The 27,172-nt window shown below is 33.7% G+C and overlaps 1 protein-coding gene and 1 long non-coding RNA gene across 9 annotated transcripts in view; both read left to right on the top strand.

Annotated features, from left to right (window-relative positions):
- LOC137014248 (uncharacterized) overlaps positions 1-27,172 on the top strand; it is a 439,549-nt gene that overhangs the window by 311,594 nt on the left and 100,783 nt on the right. The window lies entirely within an intron of this gene.
- The window catches only part of slc12a7b (solute carrier family 12 member 7b), a 69,125-nt gene that overhangs the window by 32,305 nt on the left and 9,648 nt on the right, over positions 1-27,172 (top strand). For all 7 annotated transcript variants that reach the window (XM_067378573.1, XM_067378572.1, XM_067378577.1 and 4 more), the window contains exons 2-20: positions 5,961-6,055; positions 6,941-7,072; positions 9,185-9,331; positions 10,554-10,608; positions 10,823-10,953; positions 12,123-12,364; positions 13,341-13,552; positions 15,114-15,278; positions 16,353-16,451; positions 16,853-16,910; positions 17,438-17,612; positions 18,369-18,487; positions 18,564-18,662; positions 20,237-20,356; positions 20,502-20,606; positions 23,653-23,821; positions 25,069-25,264; positions 25,400-25,566; positions 25,647-25,778. In XM_067378573.1, the coding sequence (XP_067234674.1) occupies positions 5,961-6,055; positions 6,941-7,072; positions 9,185-9,331; positions 10,554-10,608; positions 10,823-10,953; positions 12,123-12,364; positions 13,341-13,552; positions 15,114-15,278; positions 16,353-16,451; positions 16,853-16,910; positions 17,438-17,612; positions 18,369-18,487; positions 18,564-18,662; positions 20,237-20,356; positions 20,502-20,606; positions 23,653-23,821; positions 25,069-25,264; positions 25,400-25,566; positions 25,647-25,778 (2,618 nt within the window). The remainder of the gene's footprint in view (positions 1-5,960; positions 6,056-6,940; positions 7,073-9,184; positions 9,332-10,553; positions 10,609-10,822; positions 10,954-12,122; positions 12,365-13,340; positions 13,553-15,113; positions 15,279-16,352; positions 16,452-16,852; positions 16,911-17,437; positions 17,613-18,368; positions 18,488-18,563; positions 18,663-20,236; positions 20,357-20,501; positions 20,607-23,652; positions 23,822-25,068; positions 25,265-25,399; positions 25,567-25,646; positions 25,779-27,172) is intronic.

The raw sequence follows: 27,172 nt of genomic DNA, 5'->3' as shown, positions 1-27,172 counted from the left end.
GTTGTTTGTTCTTTGTTAATTACATTGATTACGAGCTGTTAGTGCAGGTGTTTATTTTATTTTATTTTATTTTTTATTATTTTTTATTTTGTGAATTTTATTCAGTTTTATTTCATATTTTATTTTATCTTTTATTCTGTTATTATTTATTCAGTTTTTTTATTGTATTTCATTTTATTAATTTTAACTATTTTATTTTATTTTTTTGTGAATTTTATTCAATTTTATTTTATATTTTATTCTTTTCTGTTATTATTTATTGATTCTGCTTTTTATTATTTTTAACTTTTTATTTTATTATTTTTATTTTGTGCATTTTATTCAGTTTTATTTTATTTTGTTATTCTGTGTTATTTATTATTTATTTATTCTGTCTTTTCATTTTATTTTAATATTTTTAAATTATAATTTTATTATATTATTGTTTTCTGTTTTGTTTCATTTTATCTTATTTTGTTATGTTTGGTTTTATTATTTTTCCATTCTGTTTTATTTTTATATTTTATTTTATTTTCATTTTAAATGTTTTTTTCTTTTTTCTTCAACTATTAAAAAGGTAATCACTATTATGTAATTCTAAAGGCATGATTTCCTCTGCCCGTCAATGATTCTGTCATCTGAAAAAGAAAGGTCACTTTTATCGGGATCAATTGATAATCCATCATTGATCAGCAGAATCTGGTTTAGTCTCAGGAGTTAAGGAGGCTAAATTCTCGATGAGATTATATCTATATTTGATCTTTGACTTTCATGATATCTACAATTAGTGTTTGTAAACACTCGCTTCAGAGTGCCACAACTGTTGTGCCTAGAAAAGGAATCGTCTTAAGCCAAGGACATGCAGTGCGTTGCTGCTGATTGGATGAACTTGATGATCTTGTTGGTAATTTTGGCTGGTACCATCATAGCCTCTAGTTCTGCCATGGTTTAAGCGGAGACTGACTGTAATGGGACTATAAAACTCTCCTGAGTCATCAACCACTGTTGCTCTAGAGTTTGGGAGATTTGCACAGTTTATCCATGTGCAAATAAGCTGTGAATGTGGCAGGTTGGCATGGCGTGTTTGGCAAATAGCTCTAATAGCTCTAATTTAGTTACTTTTTCTTGGTTTAAGAATGTTCTTGGTTTTATGAATACTGATTAAGAACTTGCAGTTGAGAATCTCCCATCAAACAAAGAAAACATTTGGCGTTTTTTGCGCCTGGAGCCAAATGTCCATCTGTTTATTCATTGTTTCTTTCTTTCTTTCCCATATTGCTCTCTCATTCATTCTCCATGTGTTTCCATCGCTGGATGAAGGGAGCACACTGTGTTGCATCTGAACTATTGAATGACGGACTGTGACGTCTGCAGTGATATAAGCATATCTGTAATCTGGGTCATTCATTTGAAAGTGGATCACGTCTCTTGAGATTTGCCATACTGTATCAAGTGTCCGCAGTCATGCAAATGTGAATGTAAACAGTATTGTAGAATATAATAATGATCATTTAATGTAGTACAATATGTTGAAAACTGCATTTCAGTTTGCTTTTTCATTGACTTATTGACTATAACAGCAGCTGCAGTTCTGAACACTAAAAGAGTTGCTCTACATTTCTAGAACAGGGTTTTACTTTATTTCAATGGTCAACTTTAAACATTCTGCTAACTATACTCTCATTGGAGTATTAGAAGACTGTAGTAGACAGAAGGTTAGTAGAATAAAGCCTTGTTTCCACTGAAATTACAATTCTGTTCCAGGAACTTTTTCCCCAAAGACCTGTTGCTGTCTTCGTTTCCATTGCGGTCTAAAGTACCACGAATAGTAGTCTGGTGCCGTAGGACTGCGCGTCTCTTTCCATTTCCCACTGGATTCCCGCACATAAGTTTAATAAAGCCTGAACATTGTCGTCGGTCCAACGTTCATAGTTTTAAAACTCCATTATTGATTTGAATAGCAAACAGCTCATACTGTAATTACAGCAACAGATTTTTAAAATGGTGGCTGAAATAAAATGCTGCATGAACTCAACCAATCAGCATGTTCAGCACCCAAGTCCCACCCCCGAAAGTTCCTGAACTTTGAAAAGTACTACCTCGTGAGCAGGGACTTTCTGAAAGGGGAAATTTTTACCCGGAACTTCATTTAGACCCTGGTTCCAGCAGTCGAAACATGCGGAACACGATCCCAAAGTTCCTGGTTCCTGGGAAAGTTCCTGCGGTGGAAGCGTAGCTTAAGTTGACGTAGTTGCAAAGATATTTTCAGTAGAATGTCTGTTAAGGAGTATCAAAATACAGTATTCGCAGATATTAATCAGACAGTCTACTAATACTTTAATGACTGCCAGCTGACATGTAGCTGCAAAGTTACTGGTATTTAGTTGAATGTCTAAACTGGACCATTTACCTAAAATAGTTCTAAAGATAAAGAGTGACACAAAACCCTAAAGGTACATATGGTCTGAAATGCTTTTGTTTCTGTTGAATTGTGCAGTATTTGGGATATCAGGTGTCTCAGTGCGATCTCTTGAGATTTGGTGCTGTTCATTTGTTGTTTTTGGGCTTGTATCTTTTACAGTTGCTTTGATACTATGCATAGTTAAACACGTCAGTCATGCTCTTACCATCTTAGCCAGAATGTTTTGTACTGTAGAACTGATTACATGTGTACAACCCGAATTCCGGAAAATATTGGGATTTTTTTAATAAAATGAAAACTAAAAGACTTTCAAATCACATGAGCCAATATTCACAATAGAACATAGATAACATAACAAATGTTTAAACTGAGACATTTTAAAATTTTATGCACAAAATGACCTCATTTCAAATTTGATGCCTGCTACAGGTCTCGAAATAGTTGGGACAGGGGCATGTTTACCATGGTGTAGCATCTCCTCTTCTTTTCAAAACAGTGTGAAGATGTCTGGGCATCGAGGTTATGAGTTTCTGGAGTTTTGGTGTTGAAATTTGGTCCCATTCTTGCCTGATATAGGTTTCCAGTTGCTGAAGAGTTCGTGGTCAACGTGTTTTTCTCTATAGGTGAAAGATCTGGACTGCAGGCAGGTCAATTCAGCACTCTGAGTCTTCTACGATGAAGCCATGCTGTTGTAATAGCTGCAATATGTGGTTTTGCATTGTTTTGCTGAAATACACAAGGCCTTCCCTTAAATAGACGTCATCTGGAGACGAGCATATGTTGCTCTAAAACCTTTATATGCAATTCAGCATTCATAGTGCTTTCCAAAACATGCAAGCTGCCCATACCGTATGCACTTATGCACCCCCATACCATCAGAGATGCTGGCTTTGAACTGAAAGCTGATAACACGCTGGAAGGTCTCCTCTTTAGCCCGGAGGACACGGTGTCCGTGATTTCCAACAAGAATGTCAAGTTTGGACTCATCTGACCATAGAATACTTTTCCACTTTGAAACAGTCCATTTTAAATGAGCCTTGGCCCACAGGACACAACGGCACTTCTGGACCATGTTCACATATGGCTTCCTTTTTGGATGATAGAGCTTTAGTTGGCATCTGCAGATGGAACGGCGGATTGTGACCTTTTGAGACCTGTAGCAGGCATCAAATTTGAAATGAACTCATTTGGTGGATAAAAATGTAAAATTTCTCTGTTTAAACATTTGTTATGTTATCTATGTTCTATTGTGAATAAAATATTGGCTCATGTGATTTGAAAGTCTTTTAGTTTTCATTTTATTCAAATTTCAAAAACGTCCCAACATTTCTGGAATTCCGGTTGTATTTTGAATGCACTTAAAGATGCTTTGAATAGAAGTGTTTGTCAGATGCATCCATGTATTCAGGTGTATTTGGTGTGAGCTGTGAAATTAGCATTGCTTTGAGTATACTTTGGATGCAAAAATTTAAAAAATATAGCGTAAATGTGTGTACCAAATGATCTGGACTAGTTTCAGACCAATTTAGCAAATGCACTATTGTTTCAAGCTGTAAGAAATGGTCCACATCCACATTAGAGCATCTTGTGGTTTTATTGCATAATCATACACACATTTTGATGGATCTTCAAACTGGTCACGTTTGTAGTTCCCGGCAGGTTTCCAAAAGTTTGTTTTGTTTTTTTTTTTGTTTTTTTAGTTTACCATTAAACATACTATTGGACTTTGTTGTTTACATAGTTGAACAGTTTGAACATATTTAACTTAGCATCTTGTACCACTGTGCTTTAAAAAAGGGCAATAAAAGTTTTTATTTATTTATTTATTTTTATTTAAGCAAATACTATTTTTCTCTTAGAAGAAAAAAGTTCTATTTATGGTTCTTGACTCTATTCTATTTAAGATGGAATGTCTTAAATTATTGCATATTATTTTAATGTTAAAGGTACAATTTGTGATATTTTTTTCAGCTAGAGGTCGCTAGAAGCCTATTCAAAACAAAGGCGTAGTTTGATGATGCCAAGTTTTAGAGCGGAAACTTGGGACATGTGGTCTCCATCTCAATGGACGGTGCAAAAGAATAGGGATTGGAGTCTGGAAGAACTCATGTTCGTGGATACGATTATTAACTTTACTGTAGTATGAAGCAGAGCAGGAACGAGTGTTGCGGGAGCTGAACGAGGAGCTGGAGCGATTGATCAACACACACCTCACGAGCAGCGGGACTTTTATTATGACACAGTCACCAGCGCCACTTCCGCTTTTCCGGTCATGAGTTTACAGGAGCTGTCCTTGTCGACAGAACCAGCGGCAGATGGTAAACAGTAATTATGTTCCATAAATAAGTAACACAATCCACCATAAAACGTGCAAGAAGTAAATAAGGAACTGCTTGAAGCAAGCTAGTGGTTTGCTGGATGCTAGACACTAATTCCGCATTTGTCCACGGCACTGTTGTCATGTGGTTTCTACGTCAGTAAAGGCGGTAACAAAGGTAACTGCGTCATTGACAGGCGACTGCACTGCCCCGTGTCACTGTTTAGAATGGGGATTTTCTCATGATTTACAAGTAGTTGAAAACGTTAGAGATATTGTTTGTAATCAGCTGGACAAAATATATAACACTAGCCTAGTGGTTTTTGGATATTTTACTGCAAAAATTTTACATATTGTACCTTTAACAGGTTTTTCTAGTGATAAAGTATGTTTATGAGCTGTTTAATTCATAAATGTAATCAAAATAAAAAATTAATTACAAATAAATTCATTTAAAAAAAAATAAATCCATAAAATGATCCAATAACGGGAACGTCTACAAGGTTCTATATATGAAGCACCTGACGGAACCATATAAAATTCTATATAGAACCTTTTCTTCTAAGACTGTTTCGGTCTTTCTACTTCAAATTTTAATGTACAATTCAATGTGTTAATTGCGGTTTCTTATTTGTAAATTTTACTAGCAGTTTCTGAATGAAAATTGTTTAGTTTAAGCTAAGAAACTCTCAAAACAGTGTCTCTCTAAATCTGCACTGAAATGATAGGTCTGAGCAAATGAATAAAGCGATGTAATCTGAAAATAAATCCAGCCCAGTCCAGATGTTTATTTAAAATCACTGCAATTTAACATCTATATATAACCACAAACCCGAGCGGATCAGTGGGTGAGCGACGTCCACTTCCAAGTAATTGCATGTTTTAAGCTATACGTTTCAGGGTTTATAAGCGTTTCACTGAAGCTCTTCATGACAGGACACCATATGCCATCGTCTGCTCTGAACGTCAGAGTTTGACCGGTGAACCGTAGAGCCCCGGGAGGATATTGATCACCATCATGCTCTAATTATAGGAAAATCATTATTTCTGACCTACAGCAGTGGATAGGAAGTCAAGTCTAGTTTTTCCTAATTTACCCAAAAGATAACCATAAACACCTCTGAGTTCTGGAAGCAAACAGAGTTTTAAGGCCAATCAGCTGTAATCATGTCTTTTCTCTCTGTTCTGTTGCTCTATCCATCTGTCTTTCTTTCTATCCATCTATCTATCTGTCTAATACAGGTGATGGAACCCCAAGGGAAAGCAGTCCGTTCATCCATAACACAGATGATTATAAGGGAACTCTATATGATGGGAAAAACATGGCACTTTTTGAGGTACTATCTTTTAAACTTTTATTTTTATCTTTTTTTATTTTTTTTTTTTTTTTTACTTTTTAAATGTTTGTTTCAATATGATTAAACATTGCTGCATGTACTTTGATTAACTGTACAAAAAATAAGATTAATAATTATTACAGGACCGTGATATTTATTTGTATTTTTGCATGTGCCACAGTTTTGCATATTTATCCTCACATTTTTATTAGTAATCAATCTAGACATTTTACTTTTGTGCTTTTTAAATTTTCATTTTTCTCAAAGCTGATTCTCATTACAATCTCTAATTTTTAAATATATATATATATATATATATATATATATATATATATATATATATATATATATATATATATATATATATATATATATATATATATATATATATATATATATATATTTTTTTATTATTTGTACAATAAATAATACTATAATGTGGATTTTTTTGCATTGCTTAAATAAATAATAAGCTTAAATAATGTAATATTACAAAAATATTAATAGCCAAAAATCTGGCATATACAAGTAAAATGTATTTTTTCACCTTCTTTTTATTTTGACCCAGATTTTTTTTTTTTTTTTTTTTTTTTGTGAGATTATTTGTGAGTCTGAACAAACTTCATGTTTATTCTCAAGCCTATGTTTTCCACATTCTCGTTTCATGTTTATGATCACAAATAAAGTAATTCATGGGTCATGACGTTTATTTTTGTATAATTTTATGATTTCGGACAGACAAAGCTGTTATTACGTCCTTTGACTTTGGTTTCTGCATTTATTTTTACCGTTTGAGACATTGTAGAGGTTTGAAAGGAGTTGTTTGTGTTTGCTGGTTTGGAATACTGTGGTTCTCCATCAAACGAATGACCTTTACACTTTCAGGAGGAGATGGACAGCAATCCCATGGTGTCTTCGCTGCTCAGCAAGCTGGCCAACTACACAAACCTCACGCAGGGCGTCAGAGAGCACGAGGAGGCCGATGAGGATGAAGGTGCCAAGAAGAAAACAGTCAAGGTAACATACTGAGAACATTACACTTTTATCAAATACCCAAAACATCATAAAGATTTTATCTGTAGACATGAATTTACCAGAATGAAAGAAGCAGAGCTTTCAGAAGGATGTTTGAAGTCTGTGTCCTGTAATCTAAAACAAATCAGACACACATTCTCTACATTCTTTCAGCCTTTGTTGAAAATACGACAGGAAATTAATACAGGTCAGATTGTTTGGAATGTCTGATTACCGAAGTGAGTTGGAAATGACCTGAAGTTCTTATAGTTCCGTTGTTCCACTCTCTTAAATATAAAGGTTCTTTTTTGGCATTGATGGTTCCATGAACATACAAGGAAACCGCAAAAGGTTCTTTATAGTGGAAAAAGGTTCTTTAGATTTTTAAAATGTTCTTCTTCACACTAAAAAATGGTTCTTTTAAGAAATGTTTACTGAAAAGGTTCTTTGTGAAACCAAAAATGGTTCTTCTACACAAAATAAATAAAAATAAAAAATAAAAAGATTTTTTTGAAATTGTAAATAAAACAATTAAAGTACTTTTTATAAGAAATACTATTTCAATCCTTTCTACTTAAAAAAAGAAAAATCCTGGAAAGTTTTCCTCAAAAGCCTTCATTTCTTTTCAACTGAAGAAAAAAAGACATAAACATCTTGGATGACATGGGGGTGAGTAAATTATCAGGAAATTTTCATTCTGAAGTGAACTAATCCTTTAATAAAACAATTTTCACTCAGAATTCACACAGTGAAAACCCCCTTTATTTTCATGACCAGTCAATTCAATACATTTTAGTCTGAATAGATGCCATATTTTATTTAACTCCAGAAAACTTGGGTTGAAATGTCCTGACAGTACAGACAGACAGTTTTCTGTCTCTCAGCCTCATTTTTATTCACTTGAAAAAATATTGACATCTATGATCAATCTTCAGCCTTATGCAAAGTTTTATTAATGCATGCACAAATGCAACAATTTTCTTTGTTTTCCATTTTAAGCCCAGAGGGCATCAGCATTTTGAGTTCTCGTGGTTATTGCTGCCAGTAAGTAAAAATGTTTAAGCAATGGCCAGGCAATACCCACAAAACCACTGTCCCCAGCCAGTCTCCTCGTCTCCGGGCATCTGTGATTGGTGAAACGGGCCATGGGGCGAAGGCGACACGCTCTTATTAGTCCTGAGACGGCTGGCTTCAGATGCTTGGACTGCGTGAAACTGCTCGATTCATCTTGTGAAGAAGCAAAATTTTGGTTGCTGCATGAAGAAAACATCTAGGAACCTCTTGAATTTAATTTGATTTTAGAGTTAACTTCTAAAGTTCACCCATATAGTATATTTGACTCCAGCGGGAACAGTGTCGAGAGCGTTCATCTCACTGCGGTATGTGTTTATTAGTATATGCGTTTGAGATTTTTTCGCCTTGCAAAAAGTGATGATTTCTTTTGTATCAAGACTGAAGCTTGATTTGGGAGGAAACACTGAATCTCAGCCGCTGGAGTGTGAATCTCAGTATTGGATGATTTACGATCTGAAAGGATAACATGGATTATGCCTCTTTTACACTTAAAAGCTTCTATTGAAACATTAAATGTCCATTTAGATGCACAGCACTTATGGATGAGATCTAAATCTGGTTTGCATTTCATATTGTGGTTGACGTTTCCCTTGTTTTAGCTTGTTGCAGAATTAAATATTTTTTTGCTATTGTTTGGTTCTTGAGATGGTTTTTGGAGATTAAAAACTTTTTTTTTTTATGTTTTTGGTGTTTCATTGCAGGTTCTTCAGATTCATGTTTTGATTTCTAGGTTCTATAAAGCATCAAAGCACTTGAAATAAACATTAACTGAAATATAATAAAATATAAAATACTTTTTTCTTGTTGTTTTTTCAGTTAGTTTCCAAGGCAACATTTCTAATTTTATTTAGTTTAACTTGAAGTACTTAAACTGAAATAAAATCTATACAGACCTAAAGAAAAAAAAGTTATTTGTTGCATTAGAGTGTAAAAACCTTTCAGGGTTTTTATATTCCAAGCTCAATATTTTTTGCTGAATTATTGCATGCATGCACAACAAAGTTTCTCATGCCGTCTTTTTTGTGTTGTCTTTCTGTCCAGAGTCCACAGATGGGGACGTTTATCGGCGTCTACCTGCCCTGCCTGCAGAATATCCTGGGAGTGATTCTCTTCCTGCGAATGACATGGATCGTGGGAACGGCGGGAATCTTGGAGTCCTTTATCATTGTGTCCATGTGCTGCTCGTGTGTAAGTCCACCTGATTTAGTTACAGTGACTGAGGAAGCATTCAATTATCTTTTGCTATCTGATTTTGCTCCCTAGATAGTGTGTCCCAGATAAGACTCATTTGAGTTAGGATGCTGCCTTAGAAGGCTGTGCAATCATAATATTTTACAATGTCATACTGGAATCACTTATACGTGTGTGTCGATCAGTTCAGTCCGTTGATCCTACCGGTTAAGTTTAGCCTCCTTCCTCTTCGTCTGAACTCACACGTGTATAATATCCTGTGCTCAGAAGTCTTTAACACCAACGCTTATTTATAAACCACATCAGACAATGAGATCAAGCGTCTAATTCACCTCAACCTTTACTTACTAGTGTCATTATACATTTCCGGTGATTGTGTTTCACTCTTTCGTCATAGCGCTCTTACAGGAACCATCAAGACCTGACACTTTAAATAATGGTTCAGAGAAGTTGAACCTCATGTTGGAATCACATATTTACTTCCTCACTTAGAAAAGTTAAATCAATATCAATGCATTGCTCACAACTTGTTTTTCTTCCTTAATGTGCCTCATTTTTGAGTAAAACGGGGATGAAAAGTGCAGGACAAGACGTGATAGCATCAATCAGGAATTGATTGGATGGTTAAAAGTTTTTCTGTAAGACAAATGTTGAAGAAGTTAAGCAAGTTATTGCATGGATGAATGATTACAATGTGCATCAATAAATGTCATGTTAAATTTAAGGGCACCTGTACATTACATATTAAGAATCCCCTCATATCTTACATAATCAGAGTACAAATGTAACATATTAAAATGCATTTATCAATCTGAGCATAATCAGAAACCGCATTCAAGTGTATGTTGATAAAAATGCCAGGAGTAATGGCAGCTCTCCGTGTCCGTATTTGGCTAGTAAAGATCACTCAATCTCCCTCATTCAAACCGCTTTATTTCAAACGCTAAGCCTGCTGGAGGTTCATGGACACTAATTGGCTTTAGTCCAGTGGCTTTTCAGAGTATAGAGCGAGATGCAGGGATTTAGTGTGGACGTTCAGCTCAAGGACACTCAGACACAAGGGCCGTATTGCATAACGCCCAGATGCAGATGACCTCTAACAGAACTGAATGTTCCTGGAAAAAGAAAAGGAGAACATCATTGTTATCTTTATTGATTTAGTTTCTTTTACTGTATTTACTTGAACTAATAATTGTATTATGGACCTTTGTTTTTCCAGACAATGTTGACAGCCATATCAATGAGTGCCATTGCTACAAACGGTGTTGTTCCAGGTATTACAGTATTGTATTATCAACATGTATTTAAAAAGGAAATGACATTTAAACCCTTAAAGACCCAAGCAGCATGGTTGATTATAGTGTTTATTTTAATTGTACCAATGGTTTCCAGTAGAAGTGCACTGCTGAATGCATGTCATCCTGTCTGCCCTCGAGAGCTTGTCGTCCTGTGTCACATTTAATAATGTTTGATGATGTTTTTCCCCAGCTGGAGGCTCCTACTACATGATCTCTCGGTCTCTGGGCCCTGAGTTTGGAGGTGCTGTTGGACTGTGTTTCTATTTGGGCACCACGTTCGCCGGGGCCATGTACATCCTCGGTACCATCGAGATCTTCCTGGTGAGGGTTGTGTGTTCAGTTAAAGGTCAGATTAGGTCCAGAAAATCCAGAGAGCGGAGATTGTAGAAACTAGGACATAAGGATCGTCTAAGAATAACTTTAGAGTTTAAATTGAGGAATTATGCCATGTTTATATGTATGTATAAGCAACATTGTGAATATTTTAGGTCTGCATTTTTAATGTGTTTTTAGTCATTAGGCAAGATTTGTGAGTATGAAAGTGTTTATTTTGCAAAAATAAAGTTAAAGTAAATATTTAGAATATACATTTTTCACAGTATGAATTGGTAGGGGTGTGAGCTCACAAGACGACACACGAGATAAACGAGGCAAAACAAGGTTTTTACACAGTATTTTAAAGAAATCCTCAATGATGAAATGCATGACTAGAAAAACAGTCTGCAGGTACATTTGAAATGTTTTAACTAATCCTCTTGTAATGAATGTCATTTCAGTTCTGCTTTCAAAGTATGAATTATCAGATGCTGTAAAAGGCACAAAGCCACAAAATCAACTGACTGGCTTCTGTACATGAATTATGAGCTTCTACAACTTTTGACCTCATATTGTACTCCTTTCCACAAATTGATCGTAGAAATAATGAATACCCAATGAATTGGGTCTGTATTCAGTTAGCAGAAGTTATGAACAAACATTCTTTCAGTAACATTAATAGAATGTTTGTTCAAAGTTATCTGGTCTTGAATAATGTTCTCAAAACGTTAAACATTATCTATATATTGTTCATGGAATGTTGTTTTAATTGGACATGAATGTAACAGTTTTAAATGTTTCGGAATGTCCAGAGAACATTCAAATGTAACATTCCCATAATGATTGCAAAATGACAAAATGGAATGCGTCCTTAAAGTAACATTTTAAAACATTTAAATCACTGGTTATTTTGAATGTAACTCAATGGGAATATTACCAAAATGTTCTTGGAACAAATTTTTGTTAGTTGGGTATTCATGAGAATATATAGCTGCATTCTAAGTTTTAGGATAGGGGTCTGTGTTCATGTAAAGATTGAAATCTCTGCTTTAACTCTTACCTGTCCCAGCACTTGACATATACCTGGTGACATTTACCAAAGCCGTTCCCATTCTTTCCTCTTTATTTTCTCCTATAATATAAAACAACCATCTTCATTCTGTGTTGTGCCACAGACCTACATCGTGCCCGGCGCTGCCATCTTTAAGGCGGAGGAGAAGGCGCTGGAGGCCGAGGCCATGCTGAATAACATGCGTGTGTACGGCACGTGCTGTCTGACGCTCATGGCCGTGGTGGTGTTCGTCGGTGTGAAGTACGTCAACAAGCTTGCACTGGTTTTCCTGGCTTGTGTGGTGCTGTCCATCCTGGCTATCTACGCTGGCGTCATCAAAACCATCTTTGAACCTCCGATTTTCCCGTAAGTTTATAGTATGCAACAGGAATCACTTATTCAGCAGCCTTAATCTTCAATAAGAGTTATAAGCTTTAACCCAAACCACCCAGCTCATTATAAGCACTCAAAAAAAAAAAAAAAAAAAAAAAAAAAAAAAAGGTTTTTTCTTATCTAAAATGAGTTAAAGCAACACAATTCTTGAACATTCTGTAACAATTTAATTTTGTTTCATGTACTTAAATTTGAAGTTAACTGATTTTGATTTTTGTGATTGTGACCACATGAATAACCATCTGGACAGTGAATATCTAGTTATTTTCTAGTTATTTCTAGTTATTTACTAGTTATAGAAAAGTTTATTTCCATAATTTCCAGTTATATTTTCATGTTGTTATTGTGCATAAATTATTCTCTGAGTTTACTAAATTTATATAAGCTTGGAATAAATTTCATATACTAAAAGTATATGAAATGTAAACATTTCTTAATTTTTAAAATGTATATTAGTATATATTTATAAGTTTATATTAGTAATTTTCAAGGAGGAAACTAAAAAATAAACACATTTATTTTATTTTATTTTATATTTTTTATTTTAATTTAATTTAACTTAATTTAATTTTATTTTAATATTTTATTTTATTTTTTATGCAATGCAATGCACCTTTATTTCATTGCACTTCGATGTGGATAAAAAGGATTTGAAAATCTGAATTTCTCTATGGAGAAAAATGGGATTTTTTCTTCCATAACCCAACTCTATTGCTTCAAAATGCTGGAGCCTCATGTACTGTATGTTTTACAGCATTGCCTATTTAAACTAAACAGAGCTTCTTTATAGTTTGTAGCAGCATTGGGCAGCTCTCAGTGCGTTTTGTTGAACCACAGTCATCTGCAGCAGTGTTTGCTTCACAGGCTTTCTCAATCACCACAATCCTCCTGACAATAAACTGATTTAAATTTGCAACTCATTTTTTAAACGCTCTTTTGTCCTCTCCAGGGTCTGTTTGTTGGGCAACCGCACCCTGCAGAACCACGGCTTTGACAAGTGCATGAAGACAGAAATAATAGACAACGTGACCGTGACCACGAAGCTTTGGTCTCTCTTCTGTCAAGGGCCGGAGCTCAACGCCAGCTGCCATGAATACTTCAACCTCAATAACGTCACAGAGATCCAGGGCATTCCCGGCCTCACCAGCGGAGTCATTTCAGGTGAGATGACCACTTTTGCTTTGAACATTCAACAAGGATGGGTTTGGGTAAATTAAGTCAAAATGGTCCTTCTGTACTTTCTTGTACAGTAAATATATGTCCCTAATCTTACTGTGCAACATTCATCAGTTATTCCAAGAAAAAAGAAGTGTTTGGTATTGCAGTCTTGACTATGCACTTGGAAATAAGTCACATTACAGAAGTTGCATGTGCCGTTTTGTGTTCATTTTAATTTCAGCTTGCTTTTACTGTTAGTTGCTTTTTAGAAAGTGTTCTAAATGACTATTAACCGTTCAAACTTATTCAGATGTGTGTGGCATGAGTGTTAGAGCAGGGATTTCAAACTTTTTGATGCTTAACACCCCCAATATTATATATTTTCATATATAAAAAAAAACATTTTACTGTCTGAGAAAGATGCTAAATGTGAGAAGACAAAAAAAATAAATGAATAAGTGTGTCATTGTCATTATATTATTTTGAAAATAGATCATTTATATTAAGTTTACAGAGATTTTTATTTTTTTTTATTTTAGAACAATATTTTTAAAAGAAAAAAATTAATATGAGAAAAATGACAAAAACGTACTGCAATTAATGTCATTATTTCTAACCGGTTTTTCAAAAGCAGATTGAAATATTATTACATTTAGTCAATGTGGAAAAAAATACAATTTTATTAATATCTTAAGTGTACATATTAACTTTGAAAGACAAAATGCTTTTTGTGTATATTATAAAAAACCTCTCCAATTTTTTTACAAACACCTACAATGAAGTGAACTGGTTAAATATTTAGTTTGAAACATTTTTCCTGTTTTTTTTTCCCTGTTTAACATACACCAATAATCTTTTATTAATGACAGAATTTTCATTTTTGGGTGAAGTAACCCTGTAACATCTATACATATGTTTTATTTACATGTTCGAAAAATAATTTTTTACCATTTTAACATTGAAAATGTGTGCGTTAGAGCATTACATTGACCTCTGACCCCAACAGTCTTTACTATAGAGTGACAGAACATGGCAAGAGTTCAAGAGTAGTAACTCTGTGTATGTGTTTGTAATATCTCCTCTGATCATTGCCATACGCTGGTGTATTCATCTAAAGCCCGCCCGAATAGATGAGGTTATTGATCATGAAGCCTCTGAGGTCCTTCTGAATGTCATTGATGATGTCTGCTGCTCCAGACTGGATTCTGCTGGATTTAACAGGCCAGGCCTGACATTAATATCTCTACACTGATGTCAAAGTGAGCAGAAATAATTGTTTTCACGCAGCATTACAGTGTCTGGCCTGGAGTTTTGTGTAAGTAGGTCAGTCCAGTACATTCAAGTGATTTTTCATGGCTTGTTCCATGTGAAGTGAGTCAATTTGTCCTCATAATTTGATCAGACTAGCACAGCGTTTGTGTTTTATAGTCTTAATGTTGATTTTAATGTAGTGGGCAAAGAAAAAGGTCACTTTTGGAAAATTATATGAGACATGTCATGTCTGAATGAGACCGAGTCCTTCAATATCTTGACCTTTAGTGCTGATTTTCTTGTATTTGAACAGAGAACATGTGGGGAAGCTACGGCCCCGCTGGTATGATGGTGGAGAAGGCTCTGCCGGCGGTGCCGGCGACCGATTCCTCTCAGGACCAGTACATGCCGTATGTAGTCAACGACATCACCACCTTCTTCACGCTGCTGGTGGGAATCTACTTCCCCTCGGTCACGGGTACGAACACATTCATGCTCTTTACATCGCTGTTACGTTCATAGCTTCTTTCTTTCGTATTTCCTGATGTAACTAAACTGGTCTGATCTGGTCATGATCTGTCTTATCTAGTGCTCTCAGATTCACATTGAGCTCAGCAGGAGCGCATGTGAACTCTCTGTAAACAGAGCGATAGCGTTTCACGCAGTACTGCAGGACATGACCTCAGTGCAATAACATGGATTGAGCTTTTGGAAAAGACCCGCGTGTTTGCCTTGAACATTAGATCTGGGTGATATAATACAAATATATCTTAATAGTTATGTATCTGCTCTGAAATGGCTTTAAATGTTGATTTTATTGTGTTTTCAGAGGAACATTTGGCAACAATTTATTTTGAGGTGATGTAGTTACTCGTTGCTACATGTACTTACTATAGTAATTACATTAAATTATGCATAATTATAAGAAAGTAACTCTAACCTTAACTCTATAGTAAGTACATGTAGTTAATTAATATACTAATTAATATTATTAATATTAAAAATGTAAATATGTCACCTTAGAAAAAAATGTAACTGAACATTTTACCAAAGCAGTCATTTTATTTTTTACAAAATACTGAAAAAATCTACTTAAAATAATAAAGCTAAGAATTTGTTTATATATGTACTTCATACATATATATTTTTTCTCCTTTTATTTTTGTATTTTAAATTGTAGTTTTAGTCATTTTATGTTCTTTTATCTTTTTTTCTTAATTTTAACAAACTTTTTATTACATTTCATTTTAGTTTCAAAGGCAACATTTCTAAGTTTTTCATCTATTTATAATCTATCTTCATAAACATTTTTATTTTATTCAATGAAACTTATTTTTAATAGTTTTAGGTTTAGTTTTTGTTATCAAATCAACACTATTATTGAATATTGAATCAGAGACGATGTGAATTTTTGTCATTTATTGCTCTGTTAAATCACACATACACCAGTACTTCAACATTTTTCTTTATAATTTAGGTTTTTCTCCTCTGAATGTTAAGAATTATATTTTGGCTCGATTTGATAAAAACCCACACCTCCTCTGTTGTACAGGAATCATGGCTGGATCCAACCGATCTGGGGATCTGAGAGACGCTCAGAGGTCCATTCCCATCGGAACCATCCTCGCCATCGCAACCACCACCATCATCTGTATCCTTACTTCCCTTAAAAAACCTTCCCTTTCCTTCCTACACTCTTAAAAATAAAGGTTCTTTATTGTCATTGATGGTTCCATGAAGAACCTTCCACTGGACAAAAGGTTCTTTATAGTGGAAGAAGGTTCTAAAAATGTTCTTCACACTGATTCTGTAAAGTAAAAGGTTCTTTGGGGAACCAAAAATGATTCTTTTATGGCATCACTTCAAAAACCCTCTTTTGGACCCTTTATTTTTAAGAGTGTAAAGCTCCTTTAAAAGTTTCAGAATCACACTGCACCAAATCACTGAATCATTAGTATCGTGTCTCAATGAGAGAAAGAAAGTGTAACGTGAGATGCTGTTTGTCCGTCTCTCTTCCTCTGGGAGGATTGTTTTCTTAACGGTTTAACTCAGATCTGTCCTGTGTCGTGTTGTTTGGTGCCTGCATCGACGGTGTGGTGCTCCGAGACAAGTGAGTGCTTTTCCTCTCATAATCCTCATTTTCCTGAATAAACATACAGGAAATCTACTTTAAATAACGGTCAGTTTCTGTGCAATGCCTGTTTATGAGAAGTCAAAGAACTCTTTATGTGAAATATCCCAAGAGTCGTCTTGTGTTGTGATTCCATCTCAGGAAAATTCCTAAACCTAGTGTGCACCCTACCTAGACAGTATTTTAGGGAATCGTAGATACGCAATGGCTGGCCAAAGATAGGCAGTAGTTGTTTCATAATAAAAAAAAACATGAAAGCCTGAGAGAAATACTTTAAATATGCATGTATAATATACAAAATACAACTAAACATATGCACAAAATGGTTAATATATTATATATATATATATATATATATATATATATATATATATATATATATATATATATATATATATATATATATATATATATATATATATATATATATATATATATATATATATATATATATATATATATATATATAATAGATGTTAACATATAATATCAATCCTGCTCATTAGGTTTGGAGACTCTGTGAAAGGGAACTTGGTGATTGGCACGCTGTCCTGGCCCTCCCCCTGGGTGATCGTGATTGGCTCTTTCTTCTCCTGCTGTGGGGCGGGGCTTCAGAGTCTCACCGGCGCCCCCCGGCTGCTGCAGGCCATCGCTCGAGACGGCATAGTGCCCTTCCTCGAGGTATGATCTGCTCTACGAATGCGTCAGATTCAAAGTGCCGCAGCTCAATAATGGCTATTCGTATTTCGTACTTAAAATGATAGTTCGCCAAAAAACACACAGGAATTAATTGAATTTACCAACTCTAACCTGTGTTATTTTAGAATTATTTATATAGTATTATAGAATTTATTAATATTTGGAGTTAGCTTTTATTTTTAAATTTTCATTTTGTTGTGCTTTTGTCATTTATATTAGGTTTTTTTTATTTTTTATTTCTATTTAGCTTTAATTATTTCAGTTTTAGTAATTTTATACTTCATCTTAAACTTTTTATTTTAGTTTGTTGCTTTTATCTAATATTTATATTTTATTTTAGCTTTATTTCAACAAATAAAATTGATTTTAATAGTTTTATGTAATGATAACAAAACTGTTTTTACCATTGAGTTTTGAATCAGAAACAAGAACATTTTATAAACTTTTATAAAAAAATCTAAATACCAGTGTTACTTCAATTATTGTTTCTATTATGAAATCATAAATAAAAAAATATAAATTCATTATGAATATGTGAATTAAAATGATATTTCCTACAAACGTTGTAAGAAGCTTTGAGTTGATGACAGTGCTGGTTAATACCACCATGGTTTATTTTAGTAACAATAGCTGTTGAACTATGTTTTTTGTGGTATTTCAAATGCTTCATCTTTTGAATTCACCACATATTATTCGACACACATATACAGCTCTGACTATCATGTGATCATCTCTCAGGTGTTTGGTCACGGCAAAGCCAACGGAGAGCCGACCTGGGCTCTTCTTCTGACGGCTCTGATCTGTGAGAGTGGGATTCTCATCGCTTCTCTTGACGCTGTGGCGCCCATCCTGTCGATGTAAGTCTCAGGTCTGATGTCACTTCTCCTTTACTGTGGTGACAGGCAGTGTGTTTGACTGTGTCTCTCCCATCAGGTTCTTTCTCATGTGTTATCTGTTCGTCAATCTGGCCTGTGCCCTCCAGACGCTGCTGAGGACGCCCAACTGGAGACCGCGCTTCAAATACTACCACTGGTGAGACCCTTCAGTCTGAAATCACATCTGAGTTTGGGGTCGGTACGATTTTTTACATTTTTGAATATCTCCTATATGCTTACCAAGGCTGCATTTATTTGATCAAAATTTAAATATTATTACAATTTAACATAGCTGTTTTCTATGTGAATATATTGTAAAATGTAATTTATTCCTGTGATCAAAGCTGTATTTGCAGCATCATTACTCCAGTCTTCAGTGTCACATGATCCTTCAGAAATCATTCTAATATGATGATTTGCTGTTGAAGAAACATTCTGATTATCATCATTTTTTTTTGTGGAAACTGTGACATATTTTTGTTTTCCGGATTTTTTGATGAATAGAAAGTTCAAAAGACATTTATTTGAAATAGAATCTTTTGTAACATTATAAATGTCTTTACTGTCACTTTTGATCAATTTGATGCATCCTTGCTGAATAAAAGTATTAATTTCTTTTTAAAAAAAAAACTTTTGGACAGTAGTGTCCATTTGTATGTATATATACTGCATATAATATATGTATATAATATATATTTTTTATGTTTATTAATTCTTTTCGGATTTTTTTCACAAATCAAATCAAGATCCACAGTAACTTTCACTTAAAGGGGTGGTTGATTATGATTTCATTTTTTTAACTTTAGTAAGTGTGTAATGTTGCTGTTTGATCACAAACAACATCTGCAAAGTTACAACGCTCAAAGTTCAATGCATAGGAGATTTTTTTTTTTAAGAATTCTCTTTTTAAGGACTACAACATACGGCTGGTAGGGACTACAACGAGCTTCTTCCTGGGTTGGTGACATCACTAACCCTAAAATTTACATAAACCCCGCCCCCAAGAACACACAACAAAGGGGCTGAGGCCATGTTGGGCTGCTTTAGAGAAGAGGAAGAGTTGTTGTAGTCGAGTGTTGTTGTCATGCCGTCATTTTACGCCGGACTGCTTCACAAACGAGGGTCAAATTCAACACAAAAGATGAACATGACGGCACATGCTAGTGGATGAGTTGAATCAACTCCACAGCAACTACATCAATTTATCCACTAACCATTCAGAAACGTCTAAAAGTTGTAACTTCTTCCTGAGTCTCTCCATCAGTGTCGACTCCGGTTTGAACAATGTAAGGCTGAACACTGTTACTGACAATCCTCATTTTGGCTGCGTGAGATTCTCCAGCTTTGTTGTTGTTGAGCTGTTAAAGCTCCGCCCTCTTCTCTCATTTGCATTTAAAGGGACACACACAAAAACGGTGTGTTTTTGCTCACATCCAAATAGGGGCAAATTTGACAAGCTATTATAAATGATCTGTGGGGGATTTTGAGCTGAAACTTCACAGACACATTCTGGAGACTTTAAATGCACTGAACTGAAGTACAATGACTTTGCACATTTGAATATATATAATATTACATTGAGGAACAATTTCATTTGTCAGATGTTGCTATTTTATACTTTAGGATACATAATTCTCAGGTTATTTCATTTCCATTTCAGCCATCTCATACGCATCTAAGTGATTTATTTTTTATTATTATTGATTTATTTAAAATGTTCTCATTCATCAGGGCTCTTTCGTTTCTCGGGATGAGTTTGTGTCTGGCTCTGATGTTCATATCCTCCTGGTACTACGCTCTGGTGGCCATGCTCATCGCCGGATGCATCTACAAATACATCGAATACCGCGGGTAAGAGCTGCAGAAGCGCATTACGGCCCACGCCGTGAGTCAGTGCAGTTAAGCTGATTACAGATGAATTTGACTGAGTGATTGTCTGCGGTGAGTCATTGTAAGTTAAAACTCCCTCACAGTGATTTTTTACGTCTGTGTTCAGGGCGGAGAAGGAGTGGGGCGACGGGATCCGCGGTCTGTCCCTCAATGCGGCCCGCTTCGCTCTCATTCGATTGGAGGAGGCTCCGCCGCACACCAAAAACTGGAGGTGAGGATCAAAATAATACACAAGCATTTTTATATAAACCAATAAATCCTCACCTGGGCTGCATGTCTAAAATCATACTGTTCAAATGTTTGGGATTTTTTACTGAACTTTAATACTTTTGTTCATCCAAGATGCATTAAATAGGTCAAACGTGACAGTAAAGACATTTATAATATTACAAAAGATTTCTATTTCAAATAAATGCTGTTAACTTTATATTCATCAAGGGCTTTTGAAAACAAAAATATGAAGCAGCACACTGTTTTCAACATTGATAATAATCAGAAATGTTTCTTGAGCAGCAAAGCATCATATTAGAATGATTTCTGAAGGATCATGTGACACTGAAGACTGGAGTAATGATGCTGAAAATTCAACTTTACATCAAAGAAATAAATTACAATTTACTATATATTCACATAGAAAACAGTTATTTTAAATTGTACAAATATTTTAAAATATTGCTGTTTTTACTGTATTTTTAATTAAATAAATGCAGCATTGGTGAGCATAAAAGTAAAAAATCTTATTTCTAAATGTTTTTATTCATATGTATTACATAACAAATTTTATTCATATGAATTATATAAAATGTATTAAAGGTTGTGTTTTGGAAAATTCAGTGAATTAAAAGCAAGTATAAAGCAAAATATCTAGCAGTCTACACATTTCTATTCCAGCTTTCTTTCTATCTTTCACCCTGGACTTCAGTGTCATAATCCGGAGGGAATCAGTATTGAATTTTTCCCAGAGCTCTCAGTAATCTTTCACGGATTAAATAACCTGCATACAATGAGATGCGATGAAACTTCAGGCGTCTTTCAGGAATCAGGTCAAACCTGTTCATTCCTCGTCTAATCTACGCAGTAGAAATGGATCTGTATTTTACTCTTTGACATCTGTGAGCTGGCAGACAATCTCTGTTACCGCTCTTCCGTGTTTTTCCCGTGTCTAAGCCTCTTTAGTTTCCTTGATGGACATGATGAGAGTCTGTCCATCGCCTCTCATGGCCGGGGTTATTAGTTCAACTTGATGCCCTAAATAAATAGATATTGAAAAAAATTTCAAAAATATACAGTAAAGTTACTAAACTTTAACAAAAATTAAGATAAAATGCAAAATATAATATCAGACTATTAACTATAATGAAACCTATAATAATATCTCAATGAAACACGACTCACGACTTCCCAGCTGCACTAGAATAACCCCGTCAGAATTAATTTTAGTGGATTTTATTTACACAAGTTTTGCGGGGTTCAATAAAGAGTAAATCATCATTAATGATAATGGCAGTGAGCTCTTGACTTCTAGCCTCACATTGACATCATTCACCTGAAAGCGTCACACCTCTGATAGTCCTGCGTAATCCTTTAATCCCGAGCTGGAAAAACCTCCACGGTTTGATTTGAGAATGGAGAATCCTTTCTTTTTTAGTGCATTATAATATATTCAGTCCACCTTTTAGTCAGTTATTCTTGTTAATATTTGTAACCAGGGTTATGCACTAATACTCTATTTACACTGTTACACTTTAAAGGATAGGTTCACCCAAAAATGAAATTTCTGTCATTATTATTTACTCACACTCATGCCGTTCCACACCCATAAGACCTTTGTTCATCTTCAGAACAAAAAATTAAGATATTTTTGATAAAATCCTATGGCTCAGTGAAGCCTCCATTGACAGATAATTAACACTTTCAATGCCCAGAAAGCTACTAAAGACGTATTTTAAACAGTCATGTGACTATACTCTAAAAAATGCTGGGTTAAAAACAACCCATGTTGGGTTGAAAATGGACAAACCCAGCAATTGGGTTGTTTTAACCCAGTGGTTGGGTTAAATGTTTGCCCAACGTGCTGGGTAGTTTTATTTAACCCAACTACTGATTAAAAATGACTATATGTCTGGCTTAATATGAATCCAAAATAGGTGAGAAATTAAAAATCAGACACATAATTACTAGAGGCAACAATAATAATCAAAAGGTGTACATTTATTAATAAGCAATTTAATAAATGTTTATTGTTTATTATTCATTATCTAATTAATAAATGTTCATTTATTAAACATATTAATAAATGTTAATTTCCAGCATATTTTGGGTTCATTTTAAGCAAGCAATACAGTAATTTTTATACAACAGTTGAGTTAAATAAAACTACCCAGCACGTTGGGCAAACATTTAACCCAACCACTGGGTGAAAACAACCCAATTGCTGGGTTTGTCCATTTTCAACCCATTTTTTAGAGTGTACAGTGATTCAACTTTAATGTTATGAAGTGACGAGAATACTTTTTATGCACCAAAAAAAACAAAATAATGACTTTATTCAACAATATCTAGTGACGGGTGATTTCAAAACATGAATCTTCGAAGCTTTACGAATCTTTTGATTCGAATCAGTGGTTCGTAGCGTGTCTCAAACCACACCTGCCAAAGTCACGCCCCCCAGTGGTGAACATTGAAATTTCGAAACTCTTATCACATAACAAAGCCTCATTTACTGAAATCACATGACTTTGGTGCTCCAAATCCTTGATTCGAAACAAAAGATTTGTAAAGCTTCATGAAGCAATGTTTTAAAATCGCTCGTTATTTTGGTGCACAAAAAGTATTCTCGTTGCTTCATAACATTAAGGTTGAACCACTGTAGTCACCTGAACTTCTGGGCATTGAAAGTGTTACTTATCTTGCTGTCAATGGAGGCCTCACTGAGCCATCGGATTTTATCAAAAATATCTTAATTTTTTGAAGATGAAGATGAACAAAGGTCTTACTGTTGTGGAACGGCATCAGGGTGAGTAATTAATGACAGAAATTTCATTTTTGGGTGAACTAACCCTTTAAATAATGCATTAAAACACATGATCAACACCACATTTCATATGCATTGTACTATGAAAAGTTGTATCCATGAATAGGAAATTCAGAGAGAAAAATAAGCAGAAATAAGTTGTAATATAGCTTATGAAACCCTGTATAATGGAGTATCCGCCCCTGATTTACTCCATTCCTGATGTTCTCCTGATGTTCTCCAGACCTCAGCTGTTGGTGCTGCTCAATCTGGACTCTGAGCTCTCAGTGAAACACCCTCGTCTTCTGTCCTTCACCACGCAGCTGAAAGCAGGCAAAGGTCTGACCATCGTGGGTTCGGTGCTGGAGGGGACGTACCTCACCAGAGAGACCGAGGCCAAACGAGCAGAACAGGTATGATGAAGAATAATAATGATGCTTTATTATTTCCCGAGCTCAAGGTTGCAGAACAGAACAAGATAAATTTAGTATAAAGTTTTGTAACACTTTACAATAAGGTCACATTAGTTAACATTAGTAAGTGCATTAACAAACAACGAACAATACACTTTATGTTAATCTTATTTAACTGTTCATTGTTAGTTCAGAGGTCCAGCATTAAATAATGCTAAGAGATACAACTTTTGATTTTCATTAGTAAGATTAATAAATGTTTTGAAGTATTTTTTATTGTTATTTCATGTTTACTATTGAGTTGTTAACAAATCAAACCTTATTGTAAAGAATTACCGACTTGTTTTTAGATTTTGGGTATAGAAGGTAGGGAATTTCTTAACTTTTTGACACATAAAAATGAGGAAGTAATTGGGGGAAAATGAGGAACTAATTTTACAAAAAGACACAATAATAAGATTTAAAGTTATTATTATGGACCCTTTAAAAACGTTTTTTTGTCAAAATACTTTAACAAAAGTTGACGACAGGTTCCTCTAATTGAAGAATCACACCTTTATAAATGTATTACACTTTTATTTATGATTCTGAGTATAGAAAACCTGGTCATTTTAAATTTTCAGCACTCTTAAAAATGAAACTATGAATGAAAAATGAAACTAAAAAGACACAATAATAATACATCACCACAATAAATATTATAACAAATCAAACATATATTATGTTAATAGTTCTAGTATTATTTTAATATATAGGTATGTTTTAATTTTTGATAATCTTTATGCATATTTATTATTGCTACATAATATTGAATTATCTTATTATTATTATTAATAATTTATTTAAAATATTAATATAATGTTTTATTTTTTGTGTTGAGTTTAACGCTACTTTCAAACAAGAATCACTGATTGTTTTTGTGAAAGTATTTTGTCTGTAAAATCAGGACAGAAGTTCCTCTGTTTGAAGATTCACGCTTATGTAAAGCGATTAAACATGATTTGAAGCAAACATAGTATGAACAGTCAATTACAACATGTCACGGCAGTTTATGTCCTCAGATAAACTGAGCAAACAGGTTGTTGCACAGCAGGACTCAATCATTGAACTCTTACTGACACCTGGTGGCCACAGAGAGAACTGATCAAATCCAAAATCCATGTTGTGAAGTATACATGTTTCTGAATTATATCAGATATAAGGCATTTTGTTCACGTATTATTTTCTTAATTTATTTACAACTGTAGAATATAAAATCAGCCATGGCGGCAGAGAAGACGAAGGGCTTCTGTCATGTTGTGGTGTCGTCGAACCTGCGTGACGGCATCTCTCACCTCGTCCAGTCCGCCGGGCTCGGAGGAATGAAGCACAACTCTGTTCTGATGGCTTGGCCCGGGAACTGGAGACAGTCCAACGACCCTCAGTCCTGGAAGAGCTTCATAGGTCAGACTCAGTGTATAATAACGGAGAGAAAAAGAAAATCCCTGAAATGTGTACATATTTATAAAGGAACAACATTTTTTCACCAACAACATGCCGGTAAGATCTTTAGAGCCTGTTTGTCGTTTCTCTCCACAGAGACTGTCCGAGAGACGACTGCGGCCCATCAGGCTCTGCTGGTGGCGAAAAACGTGGACAGTTTCCCTCATCAGGAGCGTCTCAGTGAAGGAACCATCGACGTGTGGTGGATCGTCCATGACGGCGGTTTGTTGATGCTGCTGCCGTTTTTACTGCGACAGCACAAGGTGCGGCCCTGAATCAACAATCAGAGCTGATCAAAAAGTGTCAGTGCAACTTTTCATGCTCTTCTGTGTCCGTGTCTCAGGTGTGGAGGAAGTGTAAGATGCGCATTTTCACCGTGGCTCAGTTAGACGACAACAGCATCCAGATGAAGAAAGACCTGCAGATGTTCCTTTATCACCTCCGTCTGAACGCTGAGGTGGAGGTGGTGGAGATGGTGAGAAGATACAGATGCAGTTTTCTTGCCACCAGAATCTAAAATTGGTTTTGCTGTGTAGGACTGCATGATTTTGTGTGTGTGTGTGAGTGTCATTTATTGTGATCTGACTGTGATATGATAAACATGCTGCAAAAAATTATATTATATTATATTATATTATATTATATTATATTATATTATATTATATTATATTATATTATATTATATTATATTATATTATATTATATTATATATTATATTATATTATATTATATTTTTAATAGTATTAATTAATTTAATATATGAATATAATGTTTTAATTTTTGTATTATACTATATTATAATCATTCTAAATATTTATTATTGACAAATTATCTTATTATTATTATTATTAATGTTTAACATTTTTGTTATATTATTATTTATTGCATAATATTCAATTATTATTATTATTATTATTATTATTATTAATTTATTTAATATATTAATATGTTTTTAACTTTTGTGTTATTATATTACAGTATAACATTATATTATATTTTTAATAGTATTCAATTATTTAATATATTAATATAATGTTTTAATTTTTGTATTATGCTATATTATCATTCTTAATATTTATTATTGACAAATTATCTTATTATTATTATTATTATTATTATTATTATTATTATTGTTTTAAAATTTTGTTATATTATTATTTATTGCATAATATTTAATTATTATTATTATTATTATTATTATTAATTTATTTATTTAATATATTATGTTTTAAACTTTTGTGTTATTATATTATCGTATAACATAATATATTGTATTTTTAATAGTATTAAATTATTTAATATATGAATATAATGTTTTAATTTTTGTATTATGCTATATTATCATTCTAAATATTTATTATTGACAAATTATCTTCTTCTTCTTCTTATTATTATTATTATTGTTTTAAATTTTTGTTATATTATTATTTATTGCATAATATTCAATTATTATTATTATTAATTCATTTATTTAATATATTAATTTTAAACTTTTGTGTTATTATATTATAGTATAACATAATATATATTATATTTTTAATAGTATTAAATTATTTAATATATGAATATAATGTTTTAATTTTTTTATTATGCTATATTATCATTCTAAATATTTATTATTGATACATAGTATTCAGTTATCTTCTTCTTCTTCTTCTTCTTCTTCTTCTTCTTCTTCTTCTTCTTCTTCTTCTTCTTATTATTATTATTAATCATTTAATATATGAATTTTAATTTGCATGTTATTATTTTATAATTATTTATTATTGTTGCATAATATTGAATTAATTATATTTTAATATATTAATATAATGTTTTAAACTTATAGTATAGTATAGCATAATATATAATACATTTTAATTTTTGTAT

This window comes from Chanodichthys erythropterus, chromosome 23, assembly GCF_024489055.1.
Source record: "Chanodichthys erythropterus isolate Z2021 chromosome 23, ASM2448905v1, whole genome shotgun sequence".
In the NCBI taxonomy this organism is placed as follows: Eukaryota; Metazoa; Chordata; class Actinopteri; order Cypriniformes; family Xenocyprididae; genus Chanodichthys; species Chanodichthys erythropterus.
This window is presented reverse-complemented; position numbering and strand designations above follow the sequence as displayed.